The sequence below is a fragment of the Bos javanicus genome, chromosome 29, assembly GCF_032452875.1.
Source record: "Bos javanicus breed banteng chromosome 29, ARS-OSU_banteng_1.0, whole genome shotgun sequence".
Classification (NCBI taxonomy): Eukaryota; Metazoa; Chordata; class Mammalia; order Artiodactyla; family Bovidae; genus Bos; species Bos javanicus.
In genome coordinates, this window is record NC_083896.1 from 1,185,060 (window position 1) to 1,207,288 (window position 22,229).

Below are 22,229 nucleotides of genomic sequence, written 5' to 3' on the forward strand. Positions count from 1 at the left end.
TACAGTCCATGGGGTTGCAAAGAGTCAGACATGACTGAGCAACTTTCACAAGACCTAAATAGCTAGTATCAATAGTAAACTTCCATGCACCCTTCTATTAACAAAGCTTATTTTCCCCGTTCAGAGAGTCTGCTTTGATAAATTTGATCAATAAAACTATCTGGTTGAGTATAAAATCTAAAAACAATTATAAAATGAAAATAAAGCTTTTATTAAGGATCACCAGAAGAAATTTTTCCAGATAACTGGATCTCTGAAGAAGCACAGAAAAGAAATATACATGTTCTTAGAGCCAGGATTTTAAGCACCATAATTATCCTGTGAAAGATACAGGAAAAGAGCAGTGAAGGTACTGAGGTGAAACAGCAGCACGGGAAAAGAGAGAGAGAAAAAAAAAGAAAAAAGAGTTATGTCCTAAAGAAACAGGTTTAGGAAGGAACCAGAGAAGGAAATGGCAACCCACTCCAGTGTGCTTGCCTGGAGAATCCCAGGGACGGCGGAGCCTGGTGGGCTGCCATATATGGGGTTGCACAGAGTCAGACACAAACTGAAGCAACCTAGCAGCAGCAGAGGGAAGCAAGAATGTCAGAATAAGGAGAACAAAGAATTTTTGTCTACGATAAATTGCTTTCTCCCATATATAAAGAATTTAGTTACCTAATGATGTATTTCTTTAAGTCCACGTTTAAAATACTGTTTATATAAACCACTTTTTCCCCTTCATGAGTACTCACGGTCTATGTTTCTTCAACAGCCACAAAATATTTAGCATCCTGAAATAACTATAGAAAACTAGCAAACTATTAAAAAATCATTTTATCAAACCAACTTTTTACCTAGTATAGAAGTTCTGCCACTTGTTGGTGATTCTACCTCTTGTATGGCACTAAGTTCATGTTGGTTCAAGTCCAATCCACCTCTTATTTTTGCTACAGGTGGTTTTGAGGATTTCCTACCCAGTTCTTTGTCCTGATGCACACCTATCAGGTCAAAAGACAAAGTCAGGCACAATACAGATCTGTTAACCCAATGAACTTCTTCAATTAGCAAGTGCAGGAGGTGAAAGCAAAGAATCATCATCAGGATAATGAGTACAACAGAATGCAATTATTAGTATCTTACCACTTTGCTTGGCATTACTACCTTCTGAAAGGAGCTGATAATCATCACAGTTGCTCCTGTCTGCAGGACCAATGTTTTTTTGATCGTGGAGATGAGGAAGCCGTTCTTGGAGCTTCTGGGTTTCAAAATCATTTTCAACTGTGGGCTTACTTTCCTGAAAAAGTAGATAGATGAGGGTGGGGATGACACAGGATGAAGGGTCATGTGAAGAAGTTATTAGATTTGTAACTCCTTCAATTAGTACCTCAAGCAAACAAACAGCTCCAACTACATTATTACAAATTTATCTATAGATTAAAAAAAAATTAGAAGTACTTCTAATATTGAAAGGGTAGTAATTCCACTGAAAAGAACCACCAGTCACAGCCTGGAACCTCAAAAACAGCCTCCACTGCACCTTTCAAGATTAGATTTGAGTATCCCTAGACCTCACATTCTCATGAATTCAAACTTCTCCTGAGCATCAAAAGAACTATAGAATTCTGTTCAGGCTAACTCATAAATTTAGGAAACAGTCTTTTAAAATACAATAGACACATTCATATATAGGGAGATGTACTGTCTCCCATACAGAGAAACTATGAATAGAAACCAGAGTCCTCTCAACAATTCAGTCACAGCAGCAGGTCCAAATGTCCATGAGCCTAAAATCACACCACTTTTATACCAGGTGTTAGTACTGTCACTTAAAGAAAAAGATGGTACTCATTTTAATTCTATACAAATGTCAACAAAATGCTCTAGAGAAAGCAAAGTCTGCTATTTGCCTAAGAGAAATTCTGCTAACTAGTTATTTTACAATTTAATCTTGTGGTAAGCTCAAAACTCTTTATGACAAAACTTCAAAACATGGCCTACATTTTTAATGATGTTTGCATTTGGTTGTATCAAACTACTGGCTGAAATTAGTTGGGCTTCAAATAACTATTAACCTCATAAACACCATGCAAGGCAGATGAATTTTTATGTTTTAAATCCCATGTTATTTAAGGTAGAAAATTAAAGCACAGTTAAGTTCAAACCACTTATTCTCAATAACTAATAACTTATTATTTCAGCCTAGGAGTAAAATAAGTAGTTTGGCTGAGTTACCTGAGTCATCGGGTTACTGGTGATGTTTCATTCTTAGATATTCAAGTTTAATACATACCTGGCTGTCTTTGAAGAAATCCTTCAGAGTCTCCCGATGTTTGTGTGTCTGTTGCTGCAAGGCTGTCTGTGTTGGTACAAGCAATACTTCTTGGGCTTTCTGACTAAAAGGCAGAACTTCTTTTTGTAGCTCCAACTGCTTCTGAAGTCCCCAGTTATCTTGCTGAGCAAAGATGGGTTGTGAAAAACTCAAAATTCTATCTTGAAGTCTTGGGCTCACAGAAGCACTAGAGGGAGCTGCACATTCAATCTTGGCTGAATACAATTCACGTATGTTTTGAGATTTTACCTCAGCAAAAGGTAGTGGAATAAACGAATGTTCTCTTTCCTTGGGTAGAAACAAAGAGGGCACAGGCTGCCCAGAAGCATCACCTTCAATCAGTTTTGTGTGATTGCCTCTTAGCAGTTCTTCCTGGGCCTTTTCACTAAAACGTAGCACTTCACCCTGAAGGCCCAACTGTGTGGACACATGGTCTTGCTGAGGCAAAACAGCCTGGGATAAATGCAAAGGCCTCTCCTGAGGTCTAAGAATCTCAGGATGACTTGAGGAAACAGCAAGGTCACTTCTAGCTGGAAAACACTTTGGCATTCCTTTAGAGTCAGCAACAGGCAGTGCTACGTGGGATAAGGATGAAGAGGTGGTGGTCTGCTCAGCTGAGACCCCTTTTTCCAATTTACTTAGTGTTTGCAAAAGGAATTCTTCTTGGACTTCCCTCTGTATATCTAACTGCCGTTGATAGGCCTTTAAATCACCATGGTGAGGTTGGACAAAATGCTTAGGTGACTTTCCCTCAAGTGTATATTGTCTGGGCAAAACCAACTCTCTTTGGATTTTCTCGCTACATGGAAGGGGGTTTGTCTGGGCATACAAATGTTCTTGTTGAAATGTGACTGGATAATCTTGTTGAGGCAAAACAGGCTGTGGTAAACCTAAAAGTCTATCAGGCAACCTTGGTATCTCAGAATGACCTGAGGAGACTATATTATCACTCTTAGTTGAACAAGGTTCTTGGATTCTACCAGCTTTACTAGGAGGTAATGGAGCAAGAGGCTGTATGACTTGGGGTAGGAAGGAGGAGGTGCCAACCTGCTCTGGAGACACTCTTCCCTTCCACTCACCCTGTTTGTGCAAAAGAAATTCTTGCTGAGCTTCCTGCCTAGACTGAATGATGGCTTCCCTCTGTGTAGCTAACTGTTCTTGGAGTGACTTCAGGTTATCTTGCTGAGGCTGTATAAGCTGTGATAACTTCCAAAGTCTATCCTGCAACACCGGGATCTGAAAACGGCTTGAAGGAGTTCTACTCTCACTCTCTGCTGAAAGAGGTTCCCGAGATTCAGCAGAAGGCAACGAAGTAAGAGAGAGCTGCCCTAACCGGGGTGTGAACGAGGGGCAAGTCTGTCCAGAAGATACATTCCCTTGGGATCTCTGGCTGAACTGAAGGGCCTCCTCTTCTCTGTCTAACTGTTCTTGCTGTCCTTCCAAATTACCTTGCAGAGGTTGTGTATGTCGTGAAAATCCCAGAAGTCTTTCCTGAGATCTTGGGATCTTCCAGTGGCTCAAGGGAACAGTACTGTCACTCCTGAATGACATGTATTCCTGGCATCTTTCAGATTCAGCTCCCTGAGACAAAGAAGTGCCAGTCTGTTCAGAAGGGAAAATTTTTTCTAATTCACTTTGTTTGTGTACAAATTCCTGAGTTTCTTGTTTATCGCCAAGTATTACTCTCTGAACGTGTGACTGATTGTGGAGTGCTGTTAAATTTTCCTGCCGTGGCAGACTATACTGTGGAAAACTAAGAGACGCATCCTGAGATGCTGCCATTACCAAATTATTTGAGGGAATAACACTATCCCTCTCAGAGAAATAAAAGTTCTGAATTCTCCTAGGCTCAGTTTTAGCTGAAACTTGTGAAGCAAGTGAATGTTGAGTGACCACTGGCAGGAACGAAGAACTCATCTGCACAGACTTAGCGTCTTCCAAATCCCTTTGTTTACGTGAAAGTAATTCCACTTGGGCTTCATGCCTGGCCTGGAGAGCATCCCTCTGTGTAATCAGCTGCTCTTGGAGCAACTTCAAACAATCGTGCAAAGGTTGGAACTGTTGTGGGAAACCTAAAGACCCATCCTGAGATGTGGGCATTTCAGTCTGGATTGAGAAATGCTCCTTCTCAGTCTTAGATGAATACTGGTCCTGGATTTTTCCAGACTGAGGACCAGCAGAAGGCAGTGAAGTAAATGTATGCTGAGCTACTTGAGGTGGGAGAGAAGAGGACCCAGTCTGTTCAGCCCCTACTCTCCCATCCAACTCATTCTGTTTATGCACACATAATACTTCCTGGGCTTCCCGCCTAGCCTGAAGGCTGTCCCTCTGCATTTTTAACTGTTCTTGGAAAAATTTAAAATTAAGCCTATCCTGAAGTTGTGGGACCCCAGGATGGCCTGAGGAAACACCAATCTCTTTCTTGGTTGGAGAAGATTCCTGGATTCTCCTTGACTCAGCTTGGGCTGAAGGCAGTGAAGCAAATGAATTCAGAGGTACTAAAGGAAGGAATATAGAAAGGCCAGTTTGCCCTTCCAACTCTTTCTGTTTACACAAAAGCAATTGTTCCTGAGCTTCCTGTCTTGTCCGAAGAACTTCCTTCTGTAGGTCTAACTGTTCTTGGAGAGCCTTCAAATTACTTTGCTGGGCTATGATATTTTCTGAGAATGGCAAAGACTTATCCTGCATTTGGCCAGCTACAGAGTGGCTTACAGAAACTACACCTTTGCTCGCAGTTGAAGAGGGCTGCTGGATTTCTCCAGACTCGACTTTAGTAGGCAGAGAACTAAAAGAATGCTCAGCTACCAATGGTAAGAATGAAGATGGTTCAATTAACTTAGAAGATACACTTTCATTGTTCTCTGAGAACACTTGCTGGGAGTCTAAACTTTGAAAAGCTGTTGCCCCAGATGTTTCAGCTCTTTCTCTAGCATCCTGTACTGTCAGTGGCTTATCATGTGATAAAGCCCTTGAAAGCATTTGAGAATCTTTAGCGACCAATTTGTAGTCTCTCTGTTGTACTTCAGTCTGTGAGAGTTGCTTTTGGTGTTCTTCTGATTCCAAAGCTTGCTTGGCTAAAACATCTGAAGTGACTAATGCTTCAGTTGTTTCTACCTGTCTTTGTGGAAAGCGACTCTGTCTTGAAACCTGAGAATCTTGCTCTAATTTGGAGATCTGTACAGGTTGTTTGTCAGGACTCAGTTTGGGTCTCTGACCTTGATCCTCATGTTCTGATGGAACACTGGGTCTTTCAGATTTTGGTGGTGGCACTGATGTAACAGAATCAGGTATCACTGGCGTAGCTGACATGGATGGGTATTTTCCTCTTAACATTGTCTGATATTCAAGTAATCGCTTCCTGGCTGTTTCAACAGACTGCTTGTGAAACCTACCCAAAACAAACAAATGTTACTCTTTTTTGATGAAAACAAAAACAACCTACATTCTCAAGTGTTTATACATTACATTCAATCTAGGGATGGCCATAATCAAGGCAGAAATGGAACAATGCTATTAACATTGCTCTTTGAGAAATCTACATGTCATAATTCTAAAGGGAATCCTGGTAAGATCTTCATATACACCAAATAATAAACCCTGAAAATGTAGCCACACAATATCACATAAAAACTGTACCCTAATTAATACCTGTTTTGCTGTAATAGCTGTTGCTGATAAATATGAATCATCTGCCTGTGCCTATCTTCATCAGAACATATGGTGTATGATGTTGGAGCAGTGCTTACCTAGTAAAAGACAAAGCTACTAATCAAAAGGCAAATACAGAAACAAGTACTAGAGTATTTTACATAAACTGAAGTTCTATAATTGTAAACTTCCATATAGCCTTTTTTTTTTTTTTTCCTTAAAAAAGACTGGCACTTCCATTGTCGAGAAATGAAGTAATCTGTCACTCTCGTTTAGTGTCAAGGAAGTTCAAGAGCTCAACATACCTATTACATACAAGTCACGGTCATTGTATTAGCACTGTCTAGAAACTGAAAGATGAGAGTCATCAGGTCTGTATAAACTTACTTATACACACATATATATATATATATCAATCAGGTTTGTATAATCATATACATATATACTTTAAAAAAAGATAATCAAACACAAATTAGAAAGGTGTTTTACTTTTCTGAACACTAAGATTGATTGTTCTTATCCTCCAACAGTCTACACAGGGATGAGATTTCCTACATCCTACCCCAGTCTGTTGAGTTTTTTTTCTTTTTTCTTCTTCCAGCTGAGCTCTGAAGCAATCAGTTTCTAATCTTAACTTCTGTTGTTCAATCTGTTCAAGCAATTCCAACTGCTTTTGCTTCTGTTCTTCTATTTCCATTATCTAAGTAACAAAAATACTACTGATCTATTAACAACAAACTCATACCAAAGTTTACATGCATTACAATGGAAAGTAATAGGTCTCATCCCCAAGAGTACCAACTCTCCAAGAAGAAAGTGGTGATATTTTATCTGTTCCTGCCACTGCCAGAGGAAGGAAAGGAGTGAGATGGAGAAAGGGGAAAGGAGAAGGGAGAGAACTAAAAATAAACATATTAACTATTTCTATTTCCTGGGAGCACAGGGAAACCTTGATCACCACTGAAGCACCACCTCCAGAGAAGTAGCAAATTCTGTGTTCACATCTTTAGCTCTTATCCTGTTTTCGGTAAGGATAATGCCTAAGAAATTAAATATCAAGACCTCCCACAACACTTTGATTTCTTAGGCATACTCGTAAAAGGGTGCAGTTATCTAGAAGTTAAAAAACAGTATAGTGAACAACATTCAGTCTTTACTGTCAGGCATGAAACAGATGGGAAGACAATGGCAGAGGCATGATAAACTCTAAAATTATACCAACACACACACAAATCCAAGAAATAAAAACATCTATGTTAAAGTAACTACGATTCATGAGGACAAGGACTAGTCTAACTGGTTGCCTGCTAAATCCAACACCTTCTAGTCCTTGAAATATACATAAGAAACAAGGAATGAACAGAAAAGGGAATCTATGTGAAGCTTTATTAAGCGGCACACTTCTGCTAGAAATGATCTAATTTTCAAAATTAAAAATGTCTCAATCTGATACTACCTATTCCTCATCAAGCAAGAGTGACTATAGCTGAGTTCCTGTCTTTATCTTCCTTCAATATGGTAGTCACTAGCTACATGTGACTATTAAAACTTAGAGCAATCCAAAACAAAATTTAAAATTCAGTTTTTTCAGTTGCTCTACTCATATTCAACAGCCCACATAGCTAACAGTTACCATACTTGACACAGATATGGAATATTTCCATTACTGTAGAAGAATCTATTAGACAATACTGCTTTACAACACAGATTAGAAAGCATTTATCTGAGAAAAAACAATGGCTCATAAGATTATCAACCCTCAGATGTATTTTTTATAAAAGCTATGACTATAAACTGATTGGTTTAGTAACAATTAACCTCTATCAAGTTAATTTGTATTAAGAAAAATTTTTCATTAACGTAGAAGGGCCCAATATTACAGTTGTAGAAGCTGAATTAAAATTTTTTCTTTGAAAAACAGCCTTTCAAAAAAACTGTTGGGATCACAAAGTCCAAATGTTTAATATCATGACAGGGACTCAGTTATTCAACAAATATTTATTGAGTACTTACTATATATAAGGCATTGTACAAGAAACTATGTAGGGTAAATTGACTTTTAAAAAAGACAATCTCTGCCTTTATCAAATGAATGTGTAAGGTAGAAGAAATGGTATCAAAAGTAGCCGGATTTTAAGACAAATCTCACTGGTCAAACAAAACTACAGTACCCAGGGGAAGAAAGAAACCTTTAAAAATAAAAATTTCAAATTACCTGTTTCTGCCTCGCTGCCATTCTAACTCTGACTGCTTCTTCCTGAGGATGAAGTAGAATTGAACTTGGAGCTATGAGAGGCTGAGTGGTTTTCATTTCTAAGAGAATTCCCAAAGCAAAAATTAGTTTCACTAATTTAATACAACTGTAATGTCCTTTGTTCATTTATTACATGTAATTTTATTAGGAAAAAGATGTAATGAATTAAGTTCGCTTAAGAATGTGAAAAAGAAATACCTTGTTCCTTTTCAGAGTCAGTACTAAATGAAAGTGGTTTATCTTCACTAGTAAGTGGTCCAGAGTCAATTGTTAGCATGTCACTTTCAACAACTGTAACAGATACATTATTAACATAATATCACTGTCAAAATTAAATCTGAACAATGTAACAAAAATCTACATTCAGATTATCACTGGTCCACCTGAATGTCTTATTTAGTTAAGATCCAGCCACCTTCCAGATGATCACATATTTTATCTGATAAACTCAAGTCAAACACAAAAAGAAAATAAAGAAGATACAAGAAGATGTAAGACTAAAATTGTAAACAAAAAGGAAAAGATGAAAGACAACTGACTTAAAAGACAGGCTTACAACAGTTTCAAACACAATAGGAAAGCATAAAAAGAATAGAGGAAGTAAGGTACCAAACTGTAAAAAGAAAAAAGCTGAAGAAATTTAAATGTATCTTCAACATACTTAGATTTTAGGATTTTTATTATTTATGAAACCAGAGCAGAAAGTTAAGTTAAAGCAGTTACACTGATCATATCAGGGTAGCCAGAAACTGCCCAGAGTATCACCCACACATTCATGCGGCACCTACGGATGCGCTGCACGCACATGTACCTGGTCAGGAAGGAAAGGCCTCAAAGTGGGTTTTATGGGGCAGGTGGGAGCAAAACGTTATATAATCATCTTAGAAAAAAATTATAAAATTAGAAACAGTGCTAAGTACTATATAAGAAACAAAAAAAGAGGGGCTATACAAGAGAGTATTTCAGACAAATCTGAATCAGACTAGGAGCTCAGATGAGATTTCCCTTAGGAAATGGCACTTAAGTGGACATTTGAAAGGTAAGGAAGAATCAACCAGGTAAAGAGTGTGAGATGGACAGGAAACCTTTCCAGACAGGTCAGCAGGCATTAAGGACCCTATGAGGATTTAAAAAAAAAACAAAAAAAACTTGGTTCAGATAAGGGGAAGAACACAGTCAAATGAGGCTAGAGAAAGATTACTACCCAGGCCCTTTTCCAAAATTACTTGGTTATGGATTAAAGATGAAAGTGTCGCCTTGTATTAAATGCCAATGCCATATTCTCTCTCCTACTTCTCACTCCTTTTTACTACTTGCCCCTTCTCTAGACATCTGCTAAATGCCCGAGTTCCTCAGATGTCTTATAAGCCCTTTTCTCATTGAATTCTTTCCACTAAGAGTTCTTCCATGCCCATGTGCTTGAATATCACATGTCTGACTTCCAAACTTATCTCTCTTTGCTTTAAGCAGGTCAATTAAGTTAATAAATACGAACTGAGCACTAGTCTAGACTCTGGGGATATAGCAATGAACAAAATCAAGTCCTACATTCCAGGACTGGAGTCCTGGCACTAGGCTAGACTCTCAAGGCACTAGTCTAGTCTCTGGGGATATAGCAATGAACAAAATCAAGTTCTACATTCCAGGACTGGAGGATGAGCAAGGTGGAGAGGGGTAGGTGTCAAGACAAGAAGCAAATGAGCAAGAAAGAAAATTTACGGTCCATCAGATGCTAAGAGCCATGGAGCAGAGGTGACAGGGAGTGAGGATTATGGGGCTGGGGGAAGGTATAGAAATTTGACATTTTACATAGAGTGGCTGAGAAGGCTTTATTGAGAAAGTGGTATCTGAGCAAGTATTTGAAAGAAGTGACAGAGTAAGCCATAAATATACCCAAGGGCATCCCCTTCCCCACCCAAAACCAGCACTTTCAAAGACCATATGATTTATATTTGCTGTGTTGGAAAATCAGCCAGGAAGCCAGTGCCTACAGTGCAGTGGTTGGGGAAAAAATGAAGTCAGAGCAACAGTGAGTAAGGGAAGTAGTGGGAAGGGGTGTGTGGGGAGATCTGATGCCACCGTAAGAAAAACAGTTTTCCTGAAGGAAATGGGTAGTTGTTGGAGGGCTTCCCCCAAAGGAATGACGTAGCTGACATGTTTTAACAAGATGACTCTGGAAAAAGATTACTGCAGGAAGGTGCAAAAGCTATGCATAGAGAGGAGGTTAGTGTAGGCAAGAATCTACACTAGAGAATGAATGTTACTTACACAAGGATGGTAGCTGTAAGAAATGGCTGGACTCTGGATATATTTTGACCATAGGATCAACAGGTTGATGATGATTTGGATGTAGAATACAGAAGAGACAAACCAGAATGACAAGCTTTTTGGCTTAAGCAAGAGAATTTTTTGCCACTTACTGAAATATACGATCATAGAAAAGCAGGTATAGGGCAGGAGGGGATATCAAAAACTTAGCTCTGGAGAAGTTTAAGATGTGATTCGATACACGAGTGTGTGTGTTAGCTGCTTAGTCGTGTTTGACCCTTTGTGACCCCATGGGCTGCAGCCTGCCAGGCTCCTTTGTCCATGGAATTCCCCAGGCTAGAATACAGGAGTGGGTTGCCATTTCCTTCTCCAGGGGATCTTCCTGACCCAGGGTTCAATCCTGCATTGCAGGTGGATTCTTCACCACCTGAGCCACCAAGGGAAAATATCAAATAGACATTTAAATAAAGAAGTGGAGTTCAACGAAGAGGCCAAGTCTGGAAAGACACACCTGGAAGTCACTGGCGTACAGAGTGTAATGTAAAGGCATCACATTTTAGAGACCAACTAGGGAGTATCAATACAAAGAGATGAGATGTGAGAATCAACTTCTGGGGCAATAACTAGTGGTTGTTGAGATGAGAATAAGCAGCAAAGAACACAACGACGGAGAAGTCAGCGACGTAGGAAAACCAAGAAAGGGACGTGTCAAAAGGTCCAGTGCAGAAAGTATTTTCAGAAGGATTCCTGCTGTACTTAGGATCAAATCAAAGACTTAAATAGGAACTACAAGCCACTTCTTTAAGAAGGCTGGCAGCAAAACATTTCCACATAAATCCAATTACTTTGTTTAAAAAAAATCTAGAAGATAAAACTCAAAGAAAAAAGCAAATCAAAGAAGAGTTATGTCATGATTCTTGTTTGATAGTATGTAATTCAAGGAAATACTACTGGTTTGACTTTAGTAACTTCTGGGAATATATTTAAATAGCCTATTTATCTACCAAAATTTTTTTTTAAAATTAACAAGAAACCAAATCTCTGGTGGGAAAGTAAAATAAACACACAATACTGTACATTCAAAACTGTTAATGTGTTCATATCCTTTGATTCGGGAATTCCTTTCCTTTGTTCCTATGGAAATAATTAAAGATGTAGGCAAAGACTTTGCTAAAATGATGCTCATTACAGTGCAAAAAAGTAATAAGAAACATTAGAAACAGCCTGTACATCTCAACATAAGGAACAGGCTAGTTCTGGTTCATCAATGTCTTTGGAAACATATCTATGAATAATTCACTACACTCAAAGTGCTCTGGAAGAGGATTCAGTAAGGTTTCTAACACTCACTGCCTGTAAGTGGCAGCATTATGGGCTTTGAAACATTTTTCTTCCTTTTGACCTCTGTTCTTTGATTTTTCAGAAATGAGCTTATCTTTGAACAACTTAGAAAGGGTTTATGTACTATAATATGAGACTGGAGAAAACTACCTTGTTCCTGCCCAGAGGATAATGTTCTGTCTTCACTCACAGTTGCTCCTGATTCAACTGTCAGGGCTTTACTTTCAGCTTCACTGACAGTTGTAATCATTTCACCCTCCTCTTCAGACACGGATTTAATTGTCCAGAGAGATTTTTGGCTTCGGATCTTATTTAATAATTTTTTAAAAAGAATTTTTGAAGGAATCCGGTGGGTCTTCACTGCTGAGGGAACTAAAAGAAAAGGAAATACAATTTATTCAGCACCTATTACAAATAAAGTAAATTAGTCTATCTTTACACTTAGTTACCACAACCACCACTGGTTAAAACAAAAGTACAACTGTATTTTCCTCAGTATTTACAATTAAACACAATTTTATAACCAGGTATAATTTTTTTCAACTTAAATTTAAATAAGGACACCAAAATTCAATTACAGCTGACCCGTGAACATGCATGTGAATTGCACGTGCATGCATGCTAGGTCACTGCAGTCATGTCTGACTCTTTGCGACCTTATGGACTGCAGCCCACCAGGCTCCTCTGTCCATGGGACCAGGCAAGAACAGTGGAGTGGGATACCATGTTCTAGGGGATCTTCCCAACCCCGGGATTGAATCCACATCTGTTTCGTCTCCTGCAGTGACATGCAGATTTTTAACCACTAGCACCACCTGGGCTCCACTTATGTGCAGATTATTTTCAAATAAATATGTTATCACAGGACTACATGATCCAGGGTTGGTTGAATCTGCAGATATACTGGATACTGAGGCCCAAATTACAAGCAGAGTTTGGACTGTATGGAGGGTTGGCACCCCTAACCCCTTGTTCATGGGTCAACTGTATTTTTCAATGATCGGCATGCAGCAAGCTTAAAAATGTATCAGGAAGATGCTTATTCCACTTGATAAATGATGACAGAATGTGTATCTCTTAATCTGTGGTTAAGACTAGCATTCAAAATATGTGCTATAAGGTTTGCAAGAAAATAAAAGATTCTGCAGAGGCCAGAAATGAAGTTTAAAGGGGAATTCATGGCAATTGAGCCCAGAACCCATTTTTCTGAAATTTATGCCAAATCGTAGTAACCTTATACTTTGTTCGGACAGCAGTGTGAACACAGGAAACAGGGATAATGCCTAGAGCCCTACCCCAAGGAGTCTTAGAGGAGATCCACATAAAATGGGAACCCGCAAGGACTACCTATCCACAGTGTATGGTGAAGATGAAAAAAAAGTCTGAGTGGTTTTGAACAAAGGCAATACTCTTAGGAATGGGGAGAAAAGAAGTTAAAAGGAAGAAGACTTGGTCTCTAAGGAGATGTGTAGTGAAAGACAGCTTTGTCTTTTTAGAGGTATTGATGCCTCTCATAGCTCTGGCCTGGATTACTACAGACTGTGGTATCATCATTAACATGAGGAAGACAGAAGGACAAGGCAAGAGAAGATGAAAAATGTACTGTTAGACACTGGCAAGTGAAAAAATTCAGAAGGTGGAGAGAGAGGTGAAGTTTGGAAGCAACCTAAGTTTGTGCTGTTCATCCTCACATATGAAGTGCCTAGAAGCACAGTAGATTGCACCGTAGAAGCACAAAATCTAAAAAGCAAAAACAAAAAAATGCTCACCTTTCAAATGAACTGAGTTTATCAAATAACCTAAGTAACCTAAAAATCTTCAGACTACATATATATATATATATATATATATATATAAAACATTCCTCCTATGTATATGAAAAGGATCTTTAGTGACGGAAATCTGAAGTTTCCTCCCCTTATCACTCCCATTAGTATTAGGCACTGTTTGTAGTTAAATTCAGAGAAGGCAATGGCACCCCACTCAAGTACTCTTGCCTGGAAAATCCCATGGGCGGAGGAACCTGGTAGGCTGCAGTCCATGGGGTCGCTAAGAGTCGGACACGACTGAGCGACTTCACTTTCACTTTTCACTTTCATGCATTGGAGAAGGAAATGGCAACCCACTCCAGTGTTCTTGCCTGGAGAACCCCAGGGACGGGGGAGCCTGGTGGGCAGCCGTCTATGGGGTCACACAGAGTCGGACACGACTGAAGCGACTTAGCAGCAGCAGTAGTTAAATCAAACCAGCCTTTCCTAACTGCTGGCAAATGATTAACATTTTTTCCTATAAAATACAGCAATATTCAGGTCAGAAGTTTTTACCGTCTGCTTCACTAGAATGTACTGTTTCAGCTTCTGTCATTGGAATGTTTTCAGTCTCCCCTAAACTTTCGTGTTCCATTGAGAGGTCCAGTTCTTCGTCTTGGATCTGATCAATCACAGCAGGCAGAGGCTCTGGTTCAAGGTGCAAAATCAGGTTTCCTTTCACCTCTCAATAAAGAAATGCACAGACATGTTTCCATTCCAAAATGACTAAAAAGAACTTGCACATAAAATTTTAAAGCTCATCACAGTTTCAAGTTTAAAATATGAGCACCTCTTTCAAATGAGAACTCCTTTCAAAACAAAAACTGCTTCATCAAGACAAATGTATTTTCCCACAAAGACATTTAATAAGTAACATTTTAATGACATTTAATAACATTTCAAAGTAAACTTTGAAAGTTTACTGAAAACATCTTACTTCTGTCTGCATTGTACATGTCTTCAAAGGCAAATTCTAGCTCTCTCTGCCAATCTTCTTTCATTTCACTGCGTCTGTATGGAAGTTCCACTAGTTGTGGTGGCATCTGTGCTACCATCAGTCTCCTGCGTGCCAGGTCCTCTTGCTGGAGCTGCTGGAGTTCTTTCATTAGTTTCTCTTGATTCTTCCAAGAATAAAGAGAAATAATTAACAACTGAGTCACACACTTTGGATAGTAACATTAATAATGAGGAAATCATGAAGGAAATTAAAAGTGGAGAAATCATGAAGACAGGGGCTGTAGTTCCATCCCCTCCTTTACCATTTGATCAAATGCCACAAGACACTACGAGTTGGCCCTCCATATCTGCAGTTCTTCCAAATCCGCAGATTCAACCAACTATGGACCGTGCAGCACCACAGTATTTACCATTGACAAAATATGCAGGTGTAAGCTGACCCACACACTTCAAGGGTCAACTCTATTATGCTGGCAAGTAATATGAGAAGATGGTTTTGGTTAGGCCACAAAGCTTCAAACGTGTCTGTCAGGTCTCCTTCCTCGGGACAGTCACAAAGCTACACTCTAATTAAGGTGCCACCGCTCCTGCAATGTACTTTTTTCAGTTCTCCATGCTGCCAGCAGCAGATACCATTCTCAAGTGAGCACCAAGACTCAGGGAGATTGTGGCTTAACAAATATTTCCTGTTATTCCACACTATGCTTATGATTAAACAGCTAAGTAGTGAAGAAGGGAGGAAAACCCTGGGAAGACTGACTGTGAAGTCCACTTTCTTAACCACTAAACACTACTAATTTATGCAAGACTGTGCTCAGTTTATATTACTTTTTCATGTTTTTTTGCCTGTAGGTTTAAAACTTAGATGAAATTCATCTTTTAGCTTTCATAAACTAGGGGTAAGTTATGATTATCACGATAATCATAACCTGACTGTAGTCTCTCTCCATGGAACTTCCCAGGCAGGATTACTGGAGTGGGTAGCCATTCCCTTCTCCAGGAGATCTGCCTGACTCAGGGATCCAACCCAGGTCTTCTGCACTGCAGACAGATTCTTTACTGTCTGAGCCAACAGGGAAGTCCTAGTGATAAAAACTAAAAATTTAAGTCATAATTCAGTTCAAATTATACAAACTAAGGCATCTAATTCTGTGGCATCTAATTACCATAGAAGTGCATAAAAACTCATTCTTCAGATGAATGTTTAAAAATCCAAATGTATTAGTCAAATTCAGAAAAGAAAATCAGACTTCTAAGAAGAGGAATCATTTCTATGCTGTTTCAAGAATAAACATTGAACAATAAGCATGACAGATGCAATGCTATAACTACAAAGCCAGCTTTCATCATACATATTTTACATCTCTGCAACAAAGTTCAATGCTTCTTGACAGCAAGGATTGTGACTATTTTTGAACAATATTCTGCAAAGCCAACAAGTCCTTTGCTTGGTAAATATTTAACGAATCGAATCTGAAAATCCACAGAGCACAAATGTAATTCAAATAACTAAATTAGAAAAGTGATTAATTTCTTCTTGGGCTATTTTTAAACTGATTAATACATTAAACTTTTAATATATTCATTAGTACAAATTTTAGAAGAAAAATGAGAACAGTTTCATCCAACCTGAATTTGAAACGAGGAGGTAAAAGCAAGTCGGAAAACTTGGAATAACATGAATCAGAGACGCTGTTTTCCCATTCTTCAAGACTCTGTCCTTTGAGACCGTTCCCTGTCAGTTAAGTCCTACAGTGCCATCCGTAAGGCCATCAGCAGAACTGAATGCTTACTTGAGCCAAATGGATCTTTTTCATTGCTTGGAATCCCCGGGCATGTGCCTTCTCACTCTGTTCCATTTTCTCTTGCGCTGCCTGCTTCTGTAGTTCTTCTAATCTTTTAGCTTCTTCTTCAGCAGCCAAATGAGGATCTGGCTAGCAGTCAATCAATAACATTTTAGACAAATAAAGTATGAAACAAAGTGGTAACTAAAAAGCAAAACAACCCTAAAATCATGTTTTTCTATTTATATCAAATTAAATGATAACCAGCTACATATATTCTTTCAAGTTATATTTTTAAATGCCCACAATTATCAACAGCATGTATGTATGAAAAAAGTCGAATTGTTAAACAGTTTTACAACTTGTTCATTTTAAAGTAAAGTACACTATACTCATCCAAATAATTCCTCCATCCTATTTTTATTAAGAAATTCTATTAAAACAACAGTGTTGAAAGGTAAATAATAGTTAAGAAATCACAAACGTCAAAGGTCATGAAAGCCATTAGCACTAAGATTTGCCTTTGGTTTTCAGCCAAAATTTGCTGCTTGGCTTGCACCTCGGGAAGGCCAAATAATCAAAACACCTTCTTTAACATAATTTCTGGCTTACTAGAACTTGTGCAAATCAATGATCATGTGGTTGTACAGTGAGCCATTATTTCATTAACATAGCAACATTAAATGTGTGCCTGTGCGTTGGGGGTGGGGCATGGAACATAACCTGGATTTACTATTATACCTAAACATTCACTTTCAAATACAAGTAAGCATTTCAAACATAACTTTAAGTAAAAATCTTAAATATTTTACATGGTAAAAATCTATCAGTCAATGAAACAATAACCACAAAAGCTATTACCACATATTTAAAATTATTTATAACTCTCAAGTAGTGAGATAAATAAAGAGACAGCTAATGAATTAAGAAAGAGTAGGGACTTCTCTGGCAGTCCACTGGTTAAGACTCTGCCCTCCCAATGCAGGGGATGTGGTTGGATCCCTGGTTAGCAAATTAAGATCCTGCAAGCTGCTCAATGCAGCCAAAAAATAAGAAAGAAACAAAGAGTGTAATGGCCAAATAAATGCATGAAAAATATTATATTCCTTTTGAGCTAACAAATATTTATGTAAATCCTTATTAACAAAGGTCAGATTAAATCAAAGTTATAACCTCTATAAAATTATTCAGTGTATTAACATGTAAAATATTAAAATGAATTTTAGGAGCAACATTTCATTTAGGCCATGAGGTTTTTAAGAAAAAAAGTTATTTGGGGATTCTTCACATCATGTGAGGGTGAATTAAAAACCAGAATGTCAACTATGATAAACCAAAATTTGAAGAGAAGGAAAAACTTCAAAACACACAACATATATAATAAACAGACTGAGTCCAGATCTAATGATATATATAAAGAGTATCAATAAAGGGTCAGAGAAACATTAGACATGCCAAACAAGTTTTAATCTGACTGCTGCTGCAGCTGTTCAATTGCTAAGCTGTGTCCAACTCTTTTGGACTGCAGCCTGCTAGGGTCCTCTGTCTGTGGAATTTTCCATGCAAAAATACTGGAGTGGGTTGTCATTTCTTTCTTCAAGGGATCTTCCTGACCTAGGATCAAACTCACATCTCCTGCATTGGCAGGTGGGTTCTTTTCCATGTAATCTGACCACTCAATGTCAAAACAAGGTTTTACAAGTAACTGTTTTAAGAAGACAATCTGTTGAAACTTTGTGTCAATGCAGTTAAAAATTTAAACAAGTATCTGGTTGAAATAATTGCAACATTCTGTTTTTACCAGCTGAACTCAAAAGATATATGTGAAATTTGCAAAAGTGTAAATCCCAAGCAAAAATACTTTTTAGAAAACATGTTTCTGAAAACCCCTTTCCCATGAACTGTAATCTGCAATACACAAAACAATAAGTGATTAAATATGCTACTTCTCCATCTTCTACCCAAGACATATAGGTCGAAATCTGTTCTGCTTGTCTGCTGACATTTCTGGATCTTACAGCAAACAATACAGTGGATCTGATTAGAAAAATATTTCTAGGATGAAAAATCCATTTTAACAAGTGCTGCGTACAGTCATTGACAAAGGAATAAATCAGATGAAAACCTCCTTAGTATAAAACAACTTTTTAATACTAATATAAAGGATGAAGAGCAGGAGTAATTTAGGAATTTCAAGCCTATGAAGTTTTGTTTGTGTGTACAGAATGTAAATGTAGCACAAAATTTAGAGAATAACTGGCTCTAAATAGGAATATAGCAGGTCAATGTCATCATTCTGTCAAAGACAAACTTTATAACATACAACAGACTCTATCAAGTATAACCATTTTATCAAGATATTCAAACAAAACATGATAGCAACTCTCACATGCTAAAAGACTGACTGAACGAAATGAAAGTGCTTATCTGGAGAAAGCAGCTGAAGGAATAACTGAAATATATGCCAAGAATGCAAGTAGTTTTATATGATACCTCCTATAAAGATCCTATCATTCTACTCAAAGAAAGATTCTAAATTATTGCACATGTGAAATAAGCTTAGATGCAGATGAAAATACAGAGATTTGTTATCTGGGAAATCAAGCACATTACTGCACTATCACATTTTAAACCCAAGGTTTACAGACAGATTTTTCCTAAGTGATGGTGTAAGGAAGAAAATATTAGAATGCTTTAGTATGCGGGACAGTTTTTATAAAACTGCATTATAACTACTAATGTAATCTTCAAGTCCAGAAATTGAAGAGAAGGTAGGTCTTTTAGTTACTGTCAAAGAAAAAAGTTTAAAAATTTACTGTGACACCATCAGTGATACCCTATATGACAGCTAAAAACAGAAATGTCTTTCATCAATCTTAGTATAAAATATATGTTTAATACTAATAGAAGGTATTGAAGTTATAATAGTATTTTACAATTTTAAACAAGTTTCAAGATTTATTCCTTTCTTAGAAGTTAACTTTATGATGGTTAATACTCATCTTGTGTCTTGATCAAATATTAACACTAGCTATTACAGAATTTGTTGCATTCTAACCTCCACATGAATGCTACACTGTGAAATAGTGTATGTATCTAGTAGATAAATATATCTAACATGAAAAAGGTGAAAATTCACTGTTACAAAGAAACAGCAATTATAACAAGGAGTAACAATTGTTTGTCACTCTTAACACAGATAATTAATTTTTAAGCCATATCATTTCCTACAGACAAGGATATGATGTACGCTGTGTGCTAGGTCACTTCAGCTGTGTCTGACCTTTTGCAACCCTAAGAACTATAGCCCGCCAGGCTTCTCTGTCCATGGGATTCTCCAGGCCAGAATACTGGAGTGGGTAGCCATTCCCTTCTCCAGGGGATCTTCCCCACCCAGGGATTGAACCAGGGTCTCCTGCATTGCAGGCGGATTCTTTACCACTGAGCCACCAGGGAAGCCCATGAGTACGGTAAGACGGCCATTTTCATGTTGCAGTCACTTTTTAAAAGGAAATTTAAAGATCTATATCAAGTATCTGTGATAAAATGTTATACACTGTGGAACCTATAATTTCTCTTTTAGACATTTATTCTAAACATACAATCAGAGCTGTAGACAAAATATACACAACATGGCTTTATTGGTGGTCCTATGGTTAAGAATCTACCTTGCAATGCAGGGGACACTGGTCTGACCCCTGGTCCAGGAAGATCCCACATGCCGCGAGGCAACTAAGCCCATGCACCACAACTACTGAAGCGCACGGGTCACAGAGCCCGTGCTCCACGACCAGAGGCCACCACCACGAGCAGCCCGAGCAGTGCAACCCGAAGGGAGCCCCTATTCTTCACAACTGGAGAAAGCCAACGGGCAACACCAAAGACCCAATGCAGCCAGAAATAAACAAATAAATTTTTTTAAAAAGCTATAAAAAATGTACAAGATGATTATGTTTGCATTATTTACAAAGCAAAAAAAAAAAAAAAACCCTCCACAATAGAATGGTTAAATAAACTCTATAATGAAATATTTAAGTAGCTATTAAAAATCATGTTTTAAAAAGCATGTGTATGTTTATACACAAATAATGAAAATGTATTAATTAAAAATACTATAATGAATCCATTAATGTATTAACCGATTACTTTTTCGTGATGAAAACTTAGGTGTTTTACATGTATCTAGTTTCAAATTTCTAGAGTATGTATTATTTTTATGTCAAAAAAACTTTTATGGTAAGAAAATTAAATATATCAATTTAGGAGGCCAATCCCTTTCATTCATATTATATCAACAATGGAAATTCACATTCAACATGACATTGTAATTCAAAGCATATTTAAAAGATTTTTTAATCACTATTACCCTAAGACAGTTGGTAGAGCTGTTCAAATTTTGATATCTGATAACAATATATGTAGAACAATATATAACTCAATTCAATGGACAGAGAAATAATAAAGTGAGAGTCATGAAAAAAGTCAATCACCTGCTTTGTGTCCACCTCTCTATTCACAAAAGTACAAAGATGATGGTAGGTAGAACTGTTCGTCTTCACGTTAGTTTTCTTTACTTCAACATTCTGAAAAATGAAACAGAAAATAGATTGTTAAGTTGGAAGTATTCATTTTCATTTGAAGCAGGATCCATTGAAAAAAGTAATTTTATATTTTAATCAGTTATTCTTTATTTTTTTTCTTCACGAGAGCGTGCACTGTATTTCCACTAATCTGAAGTTTAGGTTTAAAAGTCAGATTGTATTTCAGTAAGAATAATGAATAGGTGACACTCTACAGTTTACTGTATGACATCAGGAGGCACATAATGGCAAGGTGTGCCTCTATTACTGATTTTAAGTTTGCTCATTTGGTTATGATGTTTCATAATCAATGATAAGAGAAAGTTCTCTTTTGTCTTTTCATAATCACTGAAAGAAGAAAGTTCTCTTTTGTCTAATGGAAGTAGGCCAATGAATAAATGCAAAAGGATGATAGATACTTGTGATGCTAAGTATCATCTCCCAGATTATTTGGAAATTGAAAAGAGAAAAATTTACCAATATAATTGAGATCTCTTGTAGCCACATAACCAAATCAGACAAATGCAGAATACAAGAAATTAGTCTATTCAAAAATTCTGAAATAAAAAAGGGTTGGGGAGAGAATGCTTTACTTTGAAGACACAAAGCAAACAGAAGCAAGAGGTAAACCTTGACTGGATCCTGGTTACTTTTCTTAGTGTGATATTGTGGCCACATAGGAGAATGTCCTGGACTAACCTGGTGGTATGGTGGTAAAAATCTGCCTGTTAATGCAGGAGATACATTCAATTCCTGGTCAGGGAAGACTTCATACGCCACGGAGCAACTAAGCCTGTGCACCACAACTACTGAGGCTGTGCTCTAGAGCCTGGAGCCATGACTACTGATCCATGAGCAGTAACTACTGAAGCCCACGCACCTAGAGACTGTGCTCCACAACAAGAGAAGTCACCACAATGACAAGCCCGCGCACTGCAACAAAGACCCAGCACAACAAAAAATAAAAACAAACCTAGAGTTTCGTTAGGAAAAGAGAATGTCTTTATTCTTAGCAGAGGTACGTTAAAGTATATGGGGTGAAATGTAACCTATAAATATACGTTCAAATGTATACATTTATATCTTCAAATGTATACACAACCATTTGAAATCTACACATAATGCAAAATGAAATCTACACACAAGCTATTTCTTATACTCTTCTCTGTATTTAAAAATTTTTCATAATAAAAATGTTGGGGGGAAAAGTACCACCACAGTTTAACATATAATTCGTATTTGCCAAATCACTTACACAGACAATGTTTTGGTCAGTTT

The 22,229-nt window shown here is 37.6% G+C and overlaps 1 protein-coding gene across 13 annotated transcripts in view; it reads right to left on the reverse strand.

Annotated features, from left to right (window-relative positions):
• CEP295 (centrosomal protein 295) overlaps positions 1-22,229 on the reverse strand; it is a 54,869-nt gene that overhangs the window by 23,145 nt on the left and 9,495 nt on the right. For 10 of the 13 annotated variants that reach the window (XM_061405961.1, XM_061405959.1, XM_061405958.1 and 7 more), the window contains 12 exons: positions 20,862-20,954; positions 16,381-16,521; positions 14,568-14,751; positions 14,147-14,314; positions 11,973-12,194; positions 8,412-8,504; positions 8,175-8,272; positions 6,522-6,659; positions 5,960-6,057; positions 2,273-5,699; positions 1,144-1,276; positions 837-980 (listed from right to left, as the gene is read on the reverse strand). In XM_061405961.1, the coding sequence (XP_061261945.1) occupies positions 837-980; positions 1,144-1,276; positions 2,273-5,699; positions 5,960-6,057; positions 6,522-6,659; positions 8,175-8,272; positions 8,412-8,504; positions 11,973-12,194; positions 14,147-14,314; positions 14,568-14,751; positions 16,381-16,521; positions 20,862-20,954 (4,939 nt within the window). Of the gene's footprint in view, positions 1-836; positions 981-1,143; positions 1,277-2,272; positions 5,700-5,959; positions 6,058-6,521; positions 6,660-8,174; positions 8,273-8,411; positions 8,505-11,972; positions 12,195-14,146; positions 14,315-14,567; positions 14,752-16,216; positions 16,522-20,861; positions 20,955-22,229 lie in introns of those variants that run through there. The other 3 variants (XM_061405966.1, XM_061405967.1, XM_061405960.1) reach the window with 3 other exon arrangements.